General features: G+C 28.5%; 1 protein-coding gene across 1 annotated transcript in view; it reads left to right on the top strand.

Annotated features, from left to right (window-relative positions):
• The window catches only part of pan (transcription factor pangolin), an 810,214-nt gene that overhangs the window by 740,593 nt on the left and 46,002 nt on the right, over positions 1 to 23,619 (top strand). The window contains exons 8-9 of the mRNA XM_075359090.1: positions 2,166 to 2,261; positions 4,309 to 4,455. Coding sequence (XP_075215205.1) covers positions 2,166 to 2,261; positions 4,309 to 4,455 — 243 coding nt within the window. The remainder of the gene's footprint in view (positions 1 to 2,165; positions 2,262 to 4,308; positions 4,456 to 23,619) is intronic.

The raw sequence follows: 23,619 nt of genomic DNA, 5'->3' as shown, positions 1-23,619 counted from the left end.
GCGGTCAATTTGATGCGGTGTTCTGCCCCTGTTTTCACGCCAAATCGGCTTTTCTTGTTTGCGGCTGCCTTGGTCTTCGTTTTTCTCTTCTCGACTCGGCTGCACGGATTATTCCCCTACAGATTTTCTTTTTTCTTTTGCTGCTTCTTTTTCTTCTACCGTCACTCTTAAATCATCATTCAACTTCGTTCTACATCGTTTTCTTTCTTTCGCCCTAAATTCTCACTAGGATTACATATCCCACTCCCTCGTTTTGTATTTCCTGTTCACTTCTCTATTCAAAGAGAACTTTTATCCTAAATCTTTCCTTTTCTTATATACTTCATACTCACGTTTGCAAATCCCGACTTTATTTACCATGTGCAAAACATGTTCTAAGCGTTTTATTATTTCTCTTTTTTTATCTTCCGTCGACATGATTTAATCAAATCTTCCTCACGATGAAAATAGTTAAAATAAGCATTGATTTTTTTATTGTTGTTTTTAAAAACGATCAATTTATAAAAGTAAGTATAATGGAAGAGAACCACTTACAAAAATTATTATTTTTGTTTTTTACTAGATACGCATTTTTTTAATTTTATTACACAATTATTTGTAAAAGTAAAATTAATAAATTAAAAAAATAAGTAAAGAAATTAAAACCAACATTTATGAAACCCTCCAGAATTTTTTTGTACTATAAATTCAACAAATTCTTTGTTTTATAAATGATATTGAATTACTGTTTATTGTTTTTTATTATATTTTTTTACAGATGTAGAATATTGTTCAAGTAAGAAATTATGGTGCCTGCTAACAAAAATATAATTATTTATAACTTGTGTGGTCAAGTTTGAGGATAATCATCTTGAAAATTAATTCAAATTTTCATGAAAATCTGTTATATTTTTACATATATTTAGCCCGTTTAGTTTTCTATTTATTGATTCCTTGTTAACACTTTTGCAGAACTTTTACCGAGAGATTTTTTTTTAAGAGATAAATCTGAAAAAGAACTTGCAAGAGATCTTTGATCTCAAAATTCTTAATTTACCGGATTATAATTCACAAAATACAAGACCAAATTGTTTCAATATTTTAATCGTAGTGTTTTATTTTATTGGAATCATTTTTTTCTTGAATTTTATTTTTTTTAAATAAAATTGATTTATTGAATTTGAAATTAGTAACTTATCATACTTTACCTTTTCTTATGAAAATGTTATATCTTTGCAAAGATTTTCTATTAAACATTTTTATTACATTCTGGTTGCGATACAAAAAGGCTCTACAATTCCATATTTTTTTTGGTGTAAGATTGAATAGATATCTTGCAGGTATAAAATTTAATTAGCAGAAAATCCAGCTTTATTTATTTAATTTCATTTAAATCAGATCAGTGGCCTTTTAAATGAAAAATAGATCAGCAGAGAGATGAAAAGAAATCTAAAACTGACCTAAACCTTTTTTATAAATGATGTATTTTTAAATTAGAACTTTTAAAACTAAAACTTTCAGTTTTCAGATAGATACTTTAATTTATTTAATGTAAATAAAATTTGTAATCAAATATTTAGCTGTAGAATAAGAATTTGATTTCAATGAAGCAAGACTTGTGATAATCAGCTACCAAATACAATCAGCTTTTAGTTGCTTATAACGCTGATTAAATTGTTCCAAAGAAATAGATCAGTGTCAGTTTACTGACACTGTAAGTAATTATAGAATATCACTTTATTTATGCACCGGGTTGGTCTAGTGGTGAACGTGTCTTCCCAAATCAGCTGATTTGGAAATCGACAGTTTTATTATTGAAGTCTTAGTAAAGTCAGTTACTTTTATATGGATTTGAATACTAGATCGTGGATACTGGTGTTCTTTGGTGGTTGGGTTTAAATTAACCACAAATACCAGGATGGTTGAACTGAGACTGTACAAGACTACGCTCATACATATTCCTCTGCTGTAATACCTGAATGGTAATTCCTGGAGGCTAAACAGAAAAACAAAGAAAGGAATATCACTTTATTAAGAAAGGTGATATTTTATTAATCATTCTTTTATATTGTATATCCCTAGAATATTTTAAATGTAAGGAGCCTATTTTACTCAGTTTGTTGTTGTAGTTTATTGAAATTATAGGGTTCTTTTTAGATTTATATAATCTTTGTGTTTTTTTACAGGCACACACCCAGCATGTATCCGATCTCATCAGCTAGTGCGGGTTTCCGCAGTCCCTATCCCACCTCACTGCCCATCTCAAGCTCCAGTTTGACCAGGTGTGTATTTAACATGTCTCATAAATATATATATATACAGTTATACTTGATATACTCTTACGAGATGTATTATACTTGTACTATTACAGATATATTTTTTTTAAAAGAATTAATTAATATAAATTGTTTGTTATAATGGAGCTATTTTGTATTGAAGAGAACAGACCATAGTTACAAATTTTCTGTTGATATGAATTAGTGGTTATATTTTTTCAAATAATAGTAAACAGCAAAGTGTGATTGATGGTAATTTTCTCTCCCAGAATTTCTGTCTTAACCCACCGGGTTGGTCTAGTGGTTAACGCGTCTTCCCAAATCAGCTGATTTGGAAGTCGAAAGTTACAGCGTTCAAGTCCTAGTAAAGCCAGTTATTTTTACACGGATTTAAATACTAGATCGTGGATACCGGTGTTCTTTGGTGGTTGGGTTTCAATTAACCACACATCTCAGGAATGGTCGAACTGAGAATGTACAAGACTACACTTCATTTACACTCATACATATCATCCTCATTCAACCTCTGAAGAATTATCTAAATGGTAGTTACCGGAGGCTAAACAGGAAAAAGAAAGAATTTCTGTCTTAAAGTAAAATTTGCATAGAGTTTGGTATATTTGTTCATAGATTCCATTTTGCTGAAGTTCTGTATTATTTTATTATTGTTGTTACAAAAAAAATAATTGTAAAACGATAATTAAATAATGCTTTCGTTATTTAAATGTAATATTTTTGTTATTTAATACATTCAACCTATTGCAGAATTGATTTTTCAATCGTCTGTAGCAAACTACCCAATCTTCCAACTCTTCTCCCAATACATCATTCTTTATTCTATCTTCCAGTGTTTTTCTTAAAACAATTTATATTTGTGTAATAATATATAGTAAACAAAATTTGAAATTTTTCAAAGCTTTGATATCTCTGTACTAACACTAACAAAGCATCTATTAAACCTCTTACCTTAGAGCTATGACAGCCATGACGACAACATACAAGAAAAAAATACATCAATTCTTTCCTATTTTATTAATTTCTAAATTTTTCTACTTTTATTGAAGATGATACCGTACTACTTCTATGTTCTAGAAGAAATATTAATTATGCTCTGCTATTTTCTAATGAAATTGAATTGTTGTGTGCAATTTATAACAAGAGTTATAGAGAATCTGAAATATTAATAAGAAGATGGGATTGTATAACGTAGAAAAAACATTGTATGTCTTTATTACTATTTCTTTTTTTTGTTATTTAGTTTTCAGACTACTTTATTTTGTGACGTTCATGACACATAGGGAAGGGAGATATGTCATTTACTTGTCCCTTCACCAGCCGCTTATGTTTTGGAGTAGTATCTTAGTGATGTCTGAAACAAGTTGTATTAAATTATTATTCATTAAAAACTTATTAGAGCAGAGATATTATATATTTCTTTGCATTTAATTTTTAGATCATTAGAATTTCCTGTATTCTTTTCAACACATCCAAATTGTTCTACTGTATTTAATTTAAGGGGTCACACTTGCGTAAAACACTAACTTCTGTTCTTTGTCTTATTTAAACAAAATTTTATGTTTTTCTGTTAAATTTTGTTTTTTAAGTTACGTACATTTTAGTTCTATATATAGAATAGTATTTTGTTAGTTGTACTGTTTGGGCAGTTAATGATCCAATCTGTTTTCACTTTTAAAAAAGAGATTATTGTATTCTAATTTGTAAGATTCTAATCAAAGGCTTAATTTCATTGAACTAATTTATAAAAAATTTTATTTTTTAATAAATTGTTAAATGTATTTTTCATTTTTATTTTTCTCTTTCTGAATTTTGAGATATAACTTTTATTATCATAAAGAAGAGGTTGATTCTAAAACTTGCCTATTATTATTTATTACTGGAAACTTAAAAAATAAAATAGTGTTTAAAATAGATCGGTTAACAACGATTTTATTATCTTCTTTATTAAATGAATGTAATGATTTTGATATTTACCTTAAATTAACTATAAAATGAATAATGACTACATAAATATGTATACATTTTTTTTTTACAGCGATTTGTACAGGTTTTCCCCAAGCGGTCTGATGGCGCCCCATCCTGGATTGAGTCCCCATTCGCATCCTTCCCTCGCTTCGCACCCGGCCATCGTTACCCCCGGACCTAAACAAGACCTCTCCCAGGCACCCGATCACAATCACAGGTAAGTTTTTAAAGAAATATTATTTTTGCTATTTAATGAAAATTAATGGAGTTGATAAAGATTCTTTAGATAATCGTCTGTTGTGGTAATTTATTTTAATTATTGTAATCGATCGATATCTTATTCTTTTAATACTTCTGAGATTGTCAGATGTACCCCATGTGTCACTTGTTATCTGAACTTCTTTAATAATACATGTATTTTTTAAATTTATGTAACAAAATGTTTTTGTTTACCGTGTTAGGAATCATGCTTTTGTAATTGTATGATAATTGTCTAAGCACATTCGCAGCTTTCGTTATTTAAATATAATTATTTTTGTTACTTAATACATCCAACCCATTGCAGAATTTATTTTTCAATCGTCTGTAGCAAACTACCCAATCTTCCAACTCTTTTTTCAATACATCATTCTTTATTCTATCTTCCAGTGTTTTTCTTAAAGGGCTATTGAATTTCATTTCCATTCTTTGCACACTATTCTCAATCTTTCTTTCTCCAATTGATTTTTACATATATATTATGATGTATTTGCTAAGTATCATTCAGTATGTGTAACATATGACTTTGGTATTGTTGTAAGACTTCCTTATTATCTGAAAAAAAATACAATTTCCTGTTAGGAATCGCCTCCTTTTCTAGTTTTACATCTTCTGAAGACAGATTCTGCAAACATTTGAATTATTTTATCCTTTTTAATTTTTTTTACTGTTATTTTATACATTTGTGTAGTTTCCCAAATCTTTCTTTTTTACTATCTCTTAGTTCTTCTCCAACTAAATCCTTTCCTTAGCAAACTTATGTTATCATTTTATATAATCATTCAAAGTGACATCCACCTACTTCTTTACATCACTGAAGGTTGACCAAATAGTCTATCAACATACTATTTATCATTGCTTTTTTTGCTATTTTTTACTTTTATCTCAAACAACTCAAATTCTTTGTTTGAATACATGTCTGGGTTTCCTATGTAGATCTGTACATTTTTTTAAAATATTTTTTTTTGTTTCCATACTGATATATTTTCAAAGTTTGATGTTAATTTTGTTTATAACCTTCTTAAATAAAAGCTTTGAGTATAAAAAATAAGATGATCTTATCTCAATTTGAAGAAAATGTTTTATGATAAATTATCATTGTACTTGTTAAAAAATTATTATATAATATCTAAAAATTTCTTAAAGATTATTATAATGAAAAAAGTACTTTAAACAATTTGTAATTAAAGGAGGTTTTTAGAATATATTTGTATTCTAAAAAGAATTGGTGGTTGTTTTGTATTTTTTTATTGATTGTGAGCTTTACAGCTCTGTTATAAATTTTAATGTGTATTGACAGTTTTTACAGTAATGGAATAGATTGATAATAAAATTATGAACTTAAAAAACATTTTCTTTAAATTGAGTCAAGGTATGTTTTGCTTATGCTAGATTTGTAGCGACGGTAACTTTATTTATTTGAATATAAATGTATTTATTTATAACTATGCGCGTTTTCATACATTAAATAAACGTTTAAATGTTAATTGATTTACTTTTTTATCTAAGCCCTGGTGTATAGAGGTATCTGAGAAGTAGTGGAGAGAAAATATGTCCGTATCGCTCAAAATTAATTTCAGTTACCGGCTGGCCGTATATAGACTACTGTTTACCGTATCGAATACGGTATTGTTGATAAAAGGGGAGGGAGAACGTGACCTGGCTCGGCCTGAAAATAATTTTTTCTCTTTGATCTCACCTCCCTGCATTCATCTATTTTTTATCTATATTGAAAGGTTTTTTCTTTTCCTTTGCCGGTTATTTTTTTAAAAGTGAATAAAATTTTTATGATGTATTGCACTAATGCCATTTATCATTTATGTTTTTTTAATTTGATTTTTTTTTTTACATTTAATATTATTTTACATTGAATGGATGATCTGCCGTCAAGTTATTTTGAATTTGGTATTTTTTTTATTGAAATTTAATCGGAAGGGTTTTTGAAATTTTAAAAGTGCCTTGAACAAAGTATTTTTATTTATATATTACGAACATTTTTATGTAGCTTTATTTAATATATTATTCGCTCTTTTTTTCTAGTGAAGTTTTTTCCCATCCATTGTTTATACTACATTAATATGTTTCTAGTTTTGAACAGTCTGTTCTTGTAATTCTCAATGATCTTTTTTTTAAATTCTTTACAGCAGTCTGAATTAATAATTACCAGAATTGTCCTATTTGATTTTTGAAGAATGTAATTTCGTAAAAAAAGCATATAATACTTAAATTAATTTTAAAAGAATCAGTGTAGTTTAAATTTTTATTACATTTATGCCTAACTTTTTATTTTTAAATCGTTAAAAAACATTTATATATTTATCATTGATGTACTTTACTCAACTCGTACGTTATTGATTTCAATCCAACTCTGTAGGGATGCTCAATTATGATCAACAATTTTTATCGTACATTTTAATTTATTGTACTATTTATTATTTCTTTTACTTTATTTTAAAATTATATTATCTTGCAATAGGTTGTAAGCCCATTTATGATTTTTCAGTCAATTATGTTAAGTTACAGATAAATTATGGATATATAATAGTACTATTTCACTGATACAGTACCAGTTCTTTTAATTGTAGAGTACTATTTCACAGCACACCGATTCATCACATTGATCAAAGTAAATGTAAATACGGGTTTTCAAATCAAAATAAAAGTAACAATACTTTTAAAAGATTTTAAAATATATTGAATTGCGTTATAGAACAGAATTGTAAGTTATACTGATCGATTGACTACACAAAGCAATGATTTTAAAATTCTTGTCGATTTCCAACTAATGGTATTTTAATATATGTAAGTGCTATAACCGCAACAGTTGTAGGTGACCTGATGCGAGTCAAAAGTCGCTCCAAAAAATGTCATTTTTAAGAATAACAAGAAATCCATGCCAGGCTAACTAGTGAAACTGAAGTATCAAATAATTTTTCCTGTCACCTTCTCTGCGGTTCCAAATATACATTTGCACATTAGTATTCCAACCCACCAAAATGCATGCGATGTTCGGCTCAACTGATGATACTTTCAGTCTGTTCATCACAGAGAGGCTGAGGCTAGTAGTGTAGTCAACTTCATTACTCGTAAAGAAAATATAACTCTGAGTGATGCCTCTTGTACATCAGTTACTTTTTAATGTGTTATAGTCATAATGTAGACTGGACAAATTGTGTAGAGCGACAAATTAATGTACCTCATTCTGTTGTGAAACTCTGTTATTTTAAAATGTGTTAATTTTACAATGTGTTAAAGATCATTGAAAGATCTACTGGTTTAAGTCAACAGATATTTAATTGTTGATAACGATTATTAATACTGATTTATGATTGGATTGTTACTAGGTGTAAAACTTGTTTTTGTGTACGTTAATTCTACTACTTTATTATTATTTGGTTAGGTTACAAATATTTGCTGAGGATATAGTAATTCTAGTTAACAGTAAAAAAGATTTAGAAGAATCAATGAATGGCATGGATGAAGTCCTATGCATGAACTACCACATGAAAATAAACAAGAACAAAATGCAGTAGAAATAATGTAGATGGACCACTGAATATAAAAACAGGAAGAGATTATGGAGGTAGAAGAATTTTGTTATTTGGGAAGTACAATTTCTAAACATTGACAAAGTTGGAGCAATATAAAATGCCGAATAGCATAGGCAAAACGAACCTTCAGTCAGAAATATAATTTGTTTACATCAAAAATTAATTTAAACTTCAGGAAAACATTTTTGAAAGTATATGTTTGGAGCGTAGCTTTATATGGAAGTGAAACTTGGATGATCAGAGTACCTGATAAGAAGAAAAGCTTTTAAATTAGTAGCTTCTGAAATATGGTGCTATAGGAAAATGTTAAAAATCAGATGGGCGGATAAAGAGACAAATGAAGAGGTGTTGCGGCAAATTGATGAAGAAAGCATTTGGAAAAATATAGTTAAAAGAAGAGACAGACTTATAGGCCACATATCAAGGCATCCTAGAATAGTCACTTTAATATTGGAGGGACGGGTAGAAGGAAAAAATTGTGCAAGCAGGTAACGTTTGGAGTATGTAAAACAAATTGTTACGGATGTAGGAGGGTATACTGAAATGAAACGACTGGCACTAGATAGAAATTCTAGTGATGCAGGAGAGCTTTTAACTTTTTTTGTTTTAATTTATTGTTTCTGTAATACGAATAGTCAATTCATTGTTACATCAGTTTTGTATTCATTTCAGTGTAGTATTGAACTCTTAATAAAATGTAACATACATTATACTTTTTTTGGAATGTTTTTTTAAATAATGTCTGTGAAGTACTGTACAATGATATCCTCAACTGGCTACATGTTATCTTAATTGAGTTTCATGAAACATATGATTATATATTTTTTCATAAAATTTAAGGAAAATTTACTCGACTTTGAGCTTAGAAATTTGTTTACTAGATTATTGACTTAAGTGAATAATGATTAACTACAGTTTAGTTTTTCTGTTTTTAAGTATTTTCGGGGAATTAAGCATCTACTTATTGCATCACATTTAGAGAATGTTACTTATAAAACTGTGTTATAAGCCATGTGCTATATATATGACATTGTAACCACTAAACAAGTAATATAAAACAAAGAAATCATCATAGCAAGTCTAAAATCATACTGTCACAAAAAAAAATAAAAAAGTAAAGGCGATTCTTTTGAAAGATCTTAATATATTTTACTAGTTAAATATTGAAAAGGTGTAATAGTTAAAGAATTTTGCTTTCTTTAGATGAATGTATACAGGGTTTTAATTCTGAGGTAGCTTGAAGTAGTAAAAACGAAAATGAGGTCCCCAAAAATTGTTTCGAAAAAAATTTTCGTGGACAAAGGAGTCGAGCCTTCTGAAGTTTTATCCTAGTACATAATTTGTTAATGAATTTATTACAAGCAAGTGTAATCGACTAAGTAAAATACTTACCTGAAAACGGAAAGAACTGTGGAATGTAGACTTCTTGTACGGCGATAGGGAACGGCTGTCAAGACAATGTATCGAAATTTTATGAGATCTTGACTACTCAGTATATAGCTATTGTACAGCAGGCACAGAATGCTTCCAAAATTACTGAATATCTGCACTTGAAGATGTAATACAGAAAAGTTTGTGATCGGATAATTCTTATATCAGTATACAAAAACGTTTAGCGGCCGTTCAATTTTTTTCAACGTTCTGAAAAAGAAAGAGAAAAAAATGTATGAACTGTCCATAATTTATTATGAAATTTGGATCCATCGTTATCTCCGGAATCGGGCAGAACAAATACTTAACGTATCTCCTTTCCTCCAAGAAAAAAAGAAATAATTTTTTTAGTAACACCATGTTTACTGTGTATGGAGTTCAAGTAGAGCCAATTAACTGAACTTTTAGTGTAAAGATTTTCATTGTTATAAACGTTTTGGACAAATTCGTGTAATTTAAATACTCTCCCCTTAAACACGAATTCCGGTTTTTTTTTGCCGATAAACATCGAAAAAATTGATTTCTGTCCGTAAATAAATGTTTGTATTTTTATCGCTTTGTTTGTTAATGATGTGTATTTATTTTAATATTATTTTTAAATTATAAATAATTGTTAAAAATAGTTTTATTAATGAATGTAAAAAGTTTTTAAAACCACAGAGTGTTTACATTAGACGACATTTTCAGAGAAAAAAACATTAAATAACTATGTTAAAAAAAAATTATAGAGAGAACCTGTAAAAGATTACGGGAATGGTGAATACAGAAAAATAATTTTAAATTTAAATAGGACAAAATGCGTTCACTTGAAATGAATTGTGAAAGAACGGATAAAAATTTTAAATTTCTGTACGACAGTAAAATGTCCAGTACTACGTGTAGTAAGATAATGAAAATTAATGTACAATATTATCAAGCGACTATGCTGGTACGAATCATTACCTAATAACACACCGCAACATTTGTGAACTTTGTTCCGGGGGAATAACATTTGAGGGGGAAGAAAAAAACTATTTTTCAAAATTAATATTGTTTGATTTCTCATACCACCACTTGTTCGACTTTTTCATTTTATTTATTGTTTTGAGTTGTAATTTATTTGTAAAAGCCTTTAGGAATTTCGGAAAATTATGCGTAATTCGTATTCCGTTTTTTGCATGTTTTCACAATAATGCAATTTCATTGTTCTATAACTTTTTTTAAGAGATAAAATGAAAAATTAACGTTTAGGTCGCTTCACGTAACTTAAAAATATAGTATAGACCTCATACACGTTTGTACAACCGGTTTCTTATGTATAAGAACTGTCTTTAGAGAAACAGTCTGTAGATATTCAGTAGTTTTGGTAAAAAACCTTAGTTTATTCTTTGTCCCGTTCTATTTATTTATTATAACTATTTACATACCTTGATAGTATTTTTAAAAAATGACCTTTATATTGAAACCGACAGTCGAATATTTTTTTAAAAATAAAATATTAAACTCTGTTCTTATAAATAGTTAAAGTCTAATAATAAAACATTGAAATGCTTCGTTAGAGAACTTTCAAGCAGAAAATAAATCTACTTGTGTTGCGAGTAGATATAAGAATTAGAAAGGTTAAGAAAACATTTTTAAAGAATAAAGAAAGGACAAGAAAAAAATAAAAGGCAAAGAATAAAGGCCTTTGAAATAAGTTATTACAATTCAATACTGAAAATTAGGCAGGTTGAAAAAAAATGAAATAAAAAGGTTTTTAAACGAATTGGAAAATAATGTTTCTTGTGGCAGTATCTTGTAAAAAGCTGAATTAAGTAGTAGGATCGTGAATAAAGGCGTCCAAATTTTGTTAATGTGGTTTTGTTTCTGTGCTAAAGTACAGAAAAAAACAAATATTACAATTTGTAAAAGGAATTACTGAAGAAGATGGATGTAGTAATTATGTTAAGGATTAAAAAATTAGCATTAAAATTAGAACGGAAAGTAATGGAAATTATCAAACCGATCAAGATTACTTGAAAAAATTTGGAATATTAAAATTGAATTGCTTAGAAAACTGGGTACTTATAAGAATTTTCCAATAGGGTTTCTTGAACCTGTATGGAATACATCTAACTATTTGTTGAATGCTGAAAACAATATGCTAGTAAAAATGGACGAATCGATAATCGATAAATCTTACGGAAACAAAAGTAGTTACGAAGTTTTATAAAAATTTTGAAAATCTCGTGAGCAAATCTTCAGTATTAAATAACTTCACAAAAATAAAAATAAGTTACAAAGTAACATTAAACTTCTTTATTGTTGTAATGTGCTTGTTGTTATTTTTATTTTTTACGTCTTTTATGCAGAACACACATTATTTACAAACGTTCGTACGCGTGCAAACGTTTCTTTATTAAAAACACAATATTACTTTATTTCAATCGGTCGAGGGAATACTGGTTTTAGAAAACATCACATTAATTCCAAGAGAGGGAATGTTTGCTTCTGTTATTATGTATCGCAGCCTATATAACGCAAGTCTGTACATTATATACGTAAATACATATACACACACGTTCGATATTACATGAGAACAGTCCAGCAGGTCCAGAAGGATACTGTATTTTAGAAGCCTCCCCGCGTCACCCCTCTTAGTACCAGCACACCAATACAATGGTTCGATATCCTACCCCGCTACCCCACTTTGCCTTATTACATCCCAAAGGGGTCAGCACTCTCCCCGTTCCATGCGTTGCCAGGGAGACGGTCGGCTGACCAATCAGCTCCTTGGGATCGAGTGCTCGGCTTCCTCCTTCAGGACTCTTTTTATCCACTATCACTGCTTATCAACTGTTTTCCCTCTCTTCCACATGCATTTTTTTTTTTAAAGTAAAAATACAAAAATTTTTAGTAATTGTAAATAAGAAAAATAAACTATTTTTTAAGTTTTAACTGTCGAACTACTTAATGTTATCTTGTATCAATACCGATAAAAATAGAAATCTTAGCACTTTTATGTTATTTTACCCAGCTCAACAACAATAGAAAAATAAAAATAACAATAAGAATTATGCTTCCATGTTTAATTCAAGATGTTAAATATTTGTAGGAAAGTTGAACGCACAGTTTTTATTAACTGATTACTAAGGAATTTTTTTGTTTTATTGATATATTTTTATGTTTGTACACCTGTAATTCCAAAAATAAATTCGCCACATCGATTTTCATGGAATAATTATCAAATGATTTGTCTTAATAACGCGATTGATAATAAGTGTTTGACTATTTGAAGAAAAAAATTAACGGATCATAGATATTACTTTCTTAGAACTTGAAAAAATACGCGTGAATTATTGTTATAAATAATAAAACCAAATTGCTGTGTATTAATACGGTACAGCACTTCTATAACGCTGCTCGATATACCGCGGATACGGTTATAACGCGGATTATAACCTGTCCCCCAAAAAAATCTGAAAAAATAAAATAGGATGAAGAAATGCAAGTCACCCTATCACTGTATTCGATATCGGTGTAAAACCCGTCATTGATACTTTGAAATTGTCAACAATACGCTTCTAATATAACATCTGTCAATTAGTCAGGACGAATTTTAATAACTTGGAATTCTCAAAAAAATGATTCAATAAAACTAAACTACGATTCTAATACAGTAAGAGGAGAAATTCTTATGATGTACTGCACATGACTCATTTCCTGTAACAGCGATAAGACCATCAATGTGCTGCCTGTACAAGGCACAGCATACGGTATCTGAATGTTATTACGTATTGTGATATATTCCGAGCTGCTTTTACTGTGTTTATCAGTATCGTTAAGTTTTATTACGTTGGTTAATTTGTTACACCCACCGGATTGATCTAGTGGTGAACGCGTCTTCCCAAATCAGCTGATTTGGAAGTCGAGAGTTCCAGCGTTCAAGTCCTAATAAAGTCAGCTATTTTTACACGGATTTGAATACTAGGTCGTGGATACCGGTGTTCTTTGGTGGTTGGGTTTCAATTAAACACACATCTCAGGAATGGTCGAACTGAGATTGTACAAGACTACACTTCATTTCATTTACACTCATACATATCGATACATATCAGCCTCTGAAGTATTATGTGAAAGGTAATTACCGGAGGTAAACAGGAAAAAGAAAGGTTAATTTGATAGATTTTGTAGTGTTTGTTTTCGTTCGTATTTGCCTAACATGTTGTCTAAACGAAAAACGTATTCTGTAAAGGAAAAATTAAAAATTATTAAAAAGGTTAAGGCAAGTCATTCGAAAGCCAGTTTATCCTGGGAATTCGTTGTGCCTGAAGATACTGTATATGGGTGGGTGAAAGAAGAAGATAAATTGCGTTGTTTTATTGATTCGGTAGATGAAACAGATGGACTTGATCGCAAAAAGGTTACAGTCGATAATGTTAATGTTATAGATGGGTGTATGTACCTTTGCTTTTTGCAAAAACGGAGTGAAGAAATGCCGCTGTAAGGGCCAATACTTCAAGCACAGGCACTAAATTTTCATGAACAAATTAACAATGGAAAAGAATTCAGTGCTTCTAGCGATTGGTTATCGCTATGGAAAATCCAACTTAGTATAGACCAAGTAAATATCGAAGAAGAATCTCGTTCAGTAGATGCGACGGCAGCCGAGGATTTTTTACAAACAATACTATAATCAGTTATAGAAGAGAATAACTTCAGTCACGAACAGTTGTATAAATGTGATGAATCTGCTTTGTATTACAAACCATTGCCAGCAAAAACATTATATGCGAAGCGGGTACCAAATAAGTCTGGTATGAAAATGAATAAAGAAAGGGTAACTTTTCTTTTGTGTGCCAATAAGTCAGGAAACCATAAATTGAAGCCGTTGCTCATTGGCAAGTATGCCAGCCCACGTTGCTTCACATTTATATGAATTGATTACCGGTTATTTTTAAAAATAGTAAAAATGCTTGGATGACGTGTAATATTTTTTTAACGTGGTTTAACGAATTTGTGCCTCGTGTTAAAAATTATTTACGAGTTCGAAAGTTAGAAAAAAAGGCTTTGTTACTTCTTGACAATTACCCTGCTTATCCGCCTACTGACTTGCTGAAATTTAAAAACGGGAAAATAATCGTAATGTTTTTACCCAAGAACACCACATCTTGATTCAACCATTAGACCGAGGACTTATTCTGGCATTTAAAGCTTATTACCGATGAGAGCTACTAACCGCTGTCGTTAACTCAGAATTACAAGTAACAGAATTTCTTAAAATTGTGTCATTAAAAAGTTTCTTATACAGCGTTGGAACAGCATGTAGTAACCTATTCTATTACAATTAAAAATTGTTGGTCAGTATTGTTACAGAGTAATACCGAAGATATTGAAACAGGCAATTTTCTTATTTTTAATGACGAACACTCACTGGAATTGTCAAATTCAACCGGACAAGAATTTTCTGTAAGTGATCTCAATGAGTGGGTTCAGGAAGACAAACACCCGTTGCCTGTTACATGACCGACGAAGAAATCGTAAACTCCGTTCTACAACTTAACGATAATTTGTCAGAGGAAGAATGGGAAGGTTTTGCAGAATTCGTTGTTACGGAGAGGTCTACGCCCTCAATAAAAGACGTTCTGGAAACTGTAAATAGTGTAACAACATGGATGGAGCAACAAAGTAATAGCGATAATCGTCATTTATTGCATTTACAAAGTGTAAGGTCATTTATTATAAAGAAGAAACATACAACCGCGAAACAAAAAACAACTTCTTATTTAAAAAAATAATTTACATTAAAAAATATCATATCTTCCGCAGTTGTTTTTTCTATGTAATTACACAGTATACTGTATTGGCTTTTTCTATTAAAATATTATTGTTTGATTTTTTGCCTATTTTTTAAATTGATCCCTTTGTAATCTAAAATTTACTTCTCGAAATAACGCGGGTGTTACGTAAGTTCCCCGATAACCGCGTTGTAGCGGGGTTACACTGTATTTATTACAAATAGTTATGAAACGTTTGACTTAAATAATTGAAATAAATTTTAATATATTTTAATTAATCGAATATTAAATAGTAATTGAAAATATTTGTTTTATACATGTTATAATTAAAAATATTTCGTAAAATGATTTTACAAAATCAAAATATGTTGAAGAAATGATAGCGTGATACCCCCACTTAAGGAAAAATATCGTAGCTGAAAACTTAAAAATATTGTTTAGCGTTTATGTAAATTTTTTAAATTACTTCCGGATTGGAGAATTCGTTATCAGAAATCATTTTTTTTTTTTTTTTATAAAAAATGTATATATTCTTTCGATTGTAATTTTGGGATATTTCGTTTTCATGATTTTTAAATAAGTTTTAAAATTTCACTTGTTAGTAGTAATTTTCAAATTAAAACATAATTAAATTTTATTTTTAGTTATCTAGTGCTCAGTCCATCTTGAATTTTTTCATATATACGTTACTTACGTTTACAGTTTTGTAAAAATACTCATTATTTAACATAAATTAAAAAGTAAAAACTAATTTGAATGATAGTTATTTAAAAACAACCATGAAAAAATAAAAATGAAATAAATAAATTTTTTCGGGAGTATTAAACAATTTATTTTGTGCAACAAAAAAATAGTAATAACGTATGGGGAACGATCCCTTACATTACTGCTAGTAAAAATATTAATGTACGTTCATATTAATCTCAATTAATTTGTCCGTTAAACGAGAAAAGTAAATAAAACGACTCAGTTGTATTTGAAAGGCCATCTCGGTTAGTTCAACATCCAACATAATTTTATTTAAAATGTGCTAGTACTACAAAAAATTCACAAAAAAAAGAAATAATCTACCTTCCGATCTTTTTAATTAAATAAAACGATATAAAACACCTTAAAAATGTACCTTAAAACACTTTGTTCTAGAAATTTGAAATTTAAGAAATTTATACTTCGTGTACAGATATAGATACGCAGATTTCAGAGCATTGTTTGTTATATATTGTGTTTGTAGTAATCTTTCGACGACTATGACGTATATGAAGCGTTTGAAGTATATAAATGATATCAGCGAGAGTTGTTTTTTATAATGTTTATTATACTATTAGTTGTAATCAGTGTGATGTATTACTTGCAAGATAAAAAAAAAACATTAATTGAATTTCATTGGGTTTGACTGATCAAAACCATCAAACATCCCGTTTTTGTCATAAGCCTAGCATTGGATGTTTGTTTTTTATTTTTGGAAATGACTAACATTTTGTGCGTGACTTGTGTGTCCTGCAAAATCATGTATGCAAAAAAAAAAATCATGTATAGTCATTCCGTTATTGAAAATAATGTGCAAATAAAGATGTTGATCTTGGTTTGTGAAATGATGAAGTTTTCTTTTAACATCACAAAGAATCTGAGTTTTCGTAACTTAAAAATTATTTAAGATTGAATTTATTTCGTGAATCGGTTTAAAATTTGATATTTGGTATGTTTTTATATGTTGTTGAATATAACGTGTTATTGTTTAGTTGAAATACAACCACTTTTCGCTAAAAAATATATGGTAGCTAACACTGGAAGGTGATATGTAGGGGGGAAATAAACTGACAAAGGTTTCCTCCATTAGTGATTAATTAAAAGTGAACGAATGATAATTTTTTTAAACGTGTAATAGCTGTTAGTTTTATTTTTATCGATCTGCTAATTAGAGAGTTGTAAAAATTAAAAATAAATAAATAAAAAGATTTGTTTTTTGTTTTTTTGTTTTAGTATGATAAAAATGATCGTGTTTAATAAACTTAAAGGTCTTTTAGAGAACGAACTTTGGTCTACTGTGTTGATTTAACGCGATACGAATCTGTTTTTAACTAACATCAGACTGCGATCCGATTTGTAAATGAGTTTTGTTTTATTCCTCTCTCTTTAGTTGAATATAAAAATAACTGTATGTTATGCGAATAAAATTTTGTTGTTCCGGTTTAATAAATAATACTTGTTAGCGATTGTTTACTTAATTAATAATTTTATTTATGGTGAATTAATTGTTAAAAGGAATCCATTTATAAAATTGTTTATAATTCTGATTCATGAAAAGAGAAATCGGTTTGGAGTAGTTTATTTAATTTTTTTTATTACTGTAGAGGGCGTTGGTTCATTAGCATATGCCTGTATTTTAGACTTTGTGAAGATGGGCATGACGCTAATGTTCACCGAAATATTACAATATTAGAATATATGAGTGTATAAGGGAAAAATGGATTTTTAATGTTGGCAGTGGCGGATAGGAATGTTTGGCTCGCGTGTGCGGGGCCCATCTTAGCCGCACAGCCCTATTGATTATTTACGACGATTAATTTCCGGGACTGTGGCCATGCGACGGCAAAAAAATAACTCGAAAAGAGAAATCCGTACTTTGTATATGATGTGATATGAGAACTTTCTATATGATTTATAACAGTATTTGTCATTCCGGAAATTTGTCTATAAAATTTTTTCAAATAAAACGTATTAATTAAGTTATAAACTATGTTTAAACAGTTATTAAAATGTATCAACCAAATTATTAGTAATTTACCTGACACGTAAAATTTAATTCAACTCGTGTGTTGATTTTGTTTATTCAATTTTTTAAATTTCTGTTTGATTTTACTCGGATACACTTTTTTAATACGTTCTATTTCTATTAGCTACGATTTATTACCCCCTTCCGATTCTATAATTTTTTCCTTACTAATTTAATGTTGTAAATCTAAACCGCCGGTTTAGTCTAGTGATTAAACTCATCATCACGAAATCAGCTGATTTTCGAAGTCGAGAGTTGTAAGATTCGAGTCCTTGTAAAGGCAGTTGCTTTTATATACGTATTTGATTGCTAGACTGTGAATACCGATGTTCTTTAGCGGTTGGGTTTCAGTTAATCATACGTCTCAGGAGTGGTCGACCTGAGTCTGTTCCAGACTACATGTTTTTTTTTGGTAAATTTACACTTATAGTGTACTATATCTGCAGCTAGCCTGGTAAGCCGGTAGCGGAAATTATGTTTGCCTGTATACACACACCCAGACCCGGCAGTAATTGGAAAAGTGGTTGGAGAAAAAAAAATCTATTGTTATAAATCTATAGTTAACATTATGTTGCGCACTTAAGTTTTAAGTAAAAACTTAACTTGAACCGTTAAAGAATAGCGGAAGAAGACTTTTATATCGTGATATTCGGGAATAATTAATAATCATACGAGTATAATAACGGTAATTAACTATTGTATTATTTGAAATAATAGTTAACTGATGAGTAATCCTTTTTTACTAATTTCGGACGTTGCTGCGTTTAGAATAGATGTCGCCCACATTGTAATGAATTTGTAAAAAAAATTGAGTTTTACAGTGAAATGAAATTAATAGAATTAAAATTAAAATAAATTACAGAACAGAATTGTTGATCGTAGAAAGTTTAGCGAATGCCAAAAAATAGTGAATTAACAATTTTGTAAACCGGACATCGTTACTAAGTGATGATTGTGTAAAAATTTCAACCGAACCCTTAATTTAGTTTTATTTTGTAAATGAGGCATTCGAGGGGAGTAACGATAAAAATAATTTTATTAAAAATTACCTTTTAATAATTTTGTTAAATAATTCTGAGAAAAACGTTAAATTGTTGTTTAAAAATTTTTCTAGAAAGGCACGATGCTGTACAGTAATATGAGTACAGAAAAAGTTAAACGACTTAAAGGTAGAGTAAAAAAAAAAGAAAAGACAAATATGAAGTATCTGATGGGTAGCTCCTGAGAAATAGATTGGAAATAGTAGGTGATATGCGGAACAGATCGCGCCAGGAATAGGGTAGAGACCGCGAGTTTATTACTTCACCGCATCTTTCCTTGATTTCATTTTTATAAAGATTTTATTCGGTATTTAAATTTTATGAAAAATTGTGTGAATATATCGTTTCACTTGATAACTACCAATTTTTATGTGATAAATGTTATAAAAATTGGGTTACGAGTTTGACCATAACTTCGTTACAACAAACGAATGGACAAAATGCCAGAAGGTTGAGTTAAAACAGAACCTCGTTTCGCTCGCTCGGTCATTTTGTAAATAAATACTTCGTAAAAAGCACCACGTAAGATATTTCTCTACCTTTGTTTATACCTTTGATGAATATCACGAAGTATCGTTTTAGACAATCTAGGTTCAAAAAATTTATAAAAAAAATGTTTACTTAAGAATTTTATTTATTTCTATATCTACTCTATTTAATTTCAATATCTACTGACAATTGTTTACCGATCGAAATGACTGACTAGTTTTTGAATCGTAAGTAAATGATTTTAAAGTGGCGTTACTTTTACTAATTTAAAGGTGATCGAGTATTATTGTAAGAACCTATTACAGTAATAAAAATTTAATATATACGATTGCATAGATAACATGGTATAGAAGATTATATAAAAAAACAATTATTCGAATTAATTTCGTAATGTTAGATTGAATTATTTTTAATCTTGCATTTATCTTAACGTAAAATTTCAAAATTTAATGGGATCTATGCTATACATATAAATTGATTTTTTTTTTTGTAACGGACGTAGTATTTATGGTATATGTAGTATACCGTAGTATTTATTAAAAATACGTATAATTAAATATTATTCATGGTATAGGCATATAAGTTGGTAGTGTTCATTTTGTTTTTACTTTTCGCTTTTCTAATGTTTACTTTCCCGGCTAATTATAGTGAATAACATAAAAGTATTGTCCGTCAAAAAATTAAACTTACCTAAATTTTATATTTCTTGACGTTCTGAATAAAAAAGATTGTAGTTTGCAAAATTCTTCAAATATTTCTCTTTATGTTATGATTATTTAAGTCTGAATATATCAGCAACGTTTTTACCTGCAAGTTAGAAATTTGGTATCGTACCTTGTACGTTAGGAGATCGATTTTTTTATTCTTATTTTTAAAAAGTATGAAGTGGGTATGTTTGGGTATGAAGTGGGTAGGTTTCTCCTATTAAATAATTATTAATCTAGAAGGGGTTGGACTTAATGAAAGTCTTATTCGTGCGTTTATTTTTAAAACAAAAAAAATTATTCCCGTGATAATACGAAATAAATTAGGTTTTATCATTCAACTAGTAACTATAGGAGAGCGTATGCCTGTTGTTACTATGTATATAAATAAAAAAATAATAATAACGTTTTATTATAGGCTAAACTATAATATTAAATCACAAAAATACAGTTTATTTTATATGTGGATAAAATAAAAAATACTCTATTCTAGAAACATTTTAAAGATTCATAAATCCGTTAACTTTTAATTATTTTTACCTATCGATTAATTTTTAGAAAATTATTTTTGTATTGGAACATTATCAAAGTGAAATTCAAAATTTTTTTTTCAAATTATTGTTTTAAGATATTTTAAACTTACGTTTATAGTAATCTTAAGTTAGCCCGAGGGGCTGATAACCCTAACTAAATCTTAGCTGAGGGTTGAATTTTACGTATTTTGATTAGTGTGAATTAAAGGTGTACGTAATTTTTAACTTCGTTATTAAGAGAATTGTTAAATGTTAAAGTGATACATACCTCGGAGGAATCTTTTCAGCAGAAATATTACAAATATTTTCCAGATTTATAGTAACTTTGTTGTACTAATAGGCGACGTTGCAAAATAATTACTACTTTTCTTTTAAAATTTAAATTTAGATATACAAAGTTATTAAAAGCTTTTATTTAACTCGCTTTAGGAATAATCAGATCTTGAAACTGCTATATCTTTTGATCTATCGTATGAAAATCAATGAAATTTGGTACACGTATATAACTTCGATGACAATACAGCACTGCGTTGTCGGAATTTGATATGACCCACCTCCACGCCGCCACGCTCTACCCCTACGCTAAATTCATGCATTTAGTTGAACATTTTCATTTCTCATGAACTATCGTATGAAAATGATTGAAATTTGGTAAACGTATGTAACTTCGATGTGTAAAAATAAATATTTTTATGTTTTTGTCGTAGAAAAAAATACAAAAAACAAAACAAATTACAAAAATATATTTGTTTACATATAAAAAATTATTTAAAAAAAATCTTTTATTTAACTAATATTAATATTAACATTAATAAAATAAGGAAACAAATTAGAAAAACCCTCTAAAAAGTAAAAAATAAGATTTAAATCAAATTGAGAATTTTCAACAAAAAAATATAATATATTAACAAATATAAAAATGCACTGAAAAGTAAAAAATAAATTATATAAATATCTAATAAATAACCAATAAATAAAAAATAAATAAATGTAATAAATATTAAATTTTAAAATTAAAAGTAATGAAAATATTTAGTTAAATAAAAGTGTGGCACAGTTTTTATAACAATGTTTTCGAATAAGTATTTATAGACATTTGCTGTATTTTAAAATACATTTTTTGTTTAATGAGGTTGTTTAGAATATGTATACTTTACTTATCTGTAATAAAATAACTCAAGTTTTAATTCTTTGATGGTTCAAATTTGCACCGAGATGACTTTTAAGGGTTAATAAGATTAAAAATAAAAATAAAATTAGAAATCTTGCACAAAGTTATTACATTTTGATGGTAATATGAAAAATTATTAATTATTATAATAATAATCGTAATTATGAATTCGTTAAATAAAAATTCAATTAATTAAATTAAAACTTTTAGCGAAAAGAGTGCGTTCAATTTGGCTTAGATTACAAGCAGAATTCGAAGATGAACTTCAACTATGTGAAAACACGTACAAAGAAAGCGAGTGGGTGCATTTTCCCAGATTGTTACCTGTAGCTAGTCAGTCTCAACTGGAGAGGTTCCAGCAGACCTTTCCGACTCCTAGCGTCGTTATTGAAAATAAAATGAAGATTAATTGTTGTAAAAATAAATGTTGTGTTGTTTGAAATAAATTATAAAAACTGCGACACGCTTTTATTTAACTAAATATTTTCATTACTTTTAATTTTAAAATTTAATATTTATTGCATTTATTTATTGTTATGTATAATATATTAATATAATTTATTTTTTACTTTTCAGTGCATTTTTATATTTGTTAATATATTATATTTTTTTGTTTAAATTTCTCAGTTTGATTTAATTCTTATTTTTTTACTTTTTAGAGAGTTTTTCTAATTTGTTTCCTTTTTTTTTATTAATGTTAATATTAGTTTAATAAAAGCTGTTTTAAAAAATAATTTTTTATATGTAATCAAATATATTTTTGTATTTTTTTTAAAAATTGTATTGAACAATTGTTTTTTATTGCCGTGTAATATTTTAATATTATTATCGTATCAAAAAATAGGAATTTTCCCTATTGCATAGAGGATATGTCAGTATTATTTCTCGAAAGAAATTGGTACATTAATTTAAATTTTTTTACAATGGTGCATTTATTTATTGCTATGTCACATTTCCTTAAGGTTTTCGTGTATATACTCGTACGTGTATATCTATAGCACTATAGACAACTTTAAACGTACAATACACATCTCAATACATGAAATATAAGAAAAATTAAAGTGTCATAATCTACAGTTTTGTGGAAGTAGCATGCTCACTGATGAGTAACAGTATATTTTACAGGATTACAGCTTGCTGATGTATAGAAAAGGCAAACTTTAAAGGCAGCTATGGAAGAAATTTACTTTTTTAAAGGTACAGGGAAACTCGTTTCCTTATCACTTTCCCTTACAAGCGTGGCAAGGAGACATTATTGTTAAGAATAAATATGATATTTTCAGGAAAGTATTGTATTAGGTTTCATTTCTGGTCGCCTGCAGCTGTTTACTTATAGCGGTATATCTTTTATAATATTAATTTTTTGATTTGTTATCTCACGATTTATTTGTTAAAATCTGTTTATTATATGTTTAAATTAAATCTATGTAATTAATCTTCTCTGGTAATTTTTTTCGTATTTGTAGAAACAAAAATTGTTTCTTTTGCGGATAGTAAACAGTGGTAGTGAAGCGATATGGTATTTTATTCTTGAATTTCATTATATTTTGATATTGGGAAATGTATGTTTGTTTGTTTGTTGTATGCTATATGCTATTCAAGAATATTTGGCGTGCTTACTGAGTACATAAAACTTTTCATGGCGTTCTGACATGAAGAATAAATGGCTGTACGA

Source organism: Lycorma delicatula, chromosome 3 (assembly GCF_047948215.1).
Source record: "Lycorma delicatula isolate Av1 chromosome 3, ASM4794821v1, whole genome shotgun sequence".
In the NCBI taxonomy this organism is placed as follows: Eukaryota; Metazoa; Arthropoda; class Insecta; order Hemiptera; family Fulgoridae; genus Lycorma; species Lycorma delicatula.
This window is presented reverse-complemented; position numbering and strand designations above follow the sequence as displayed.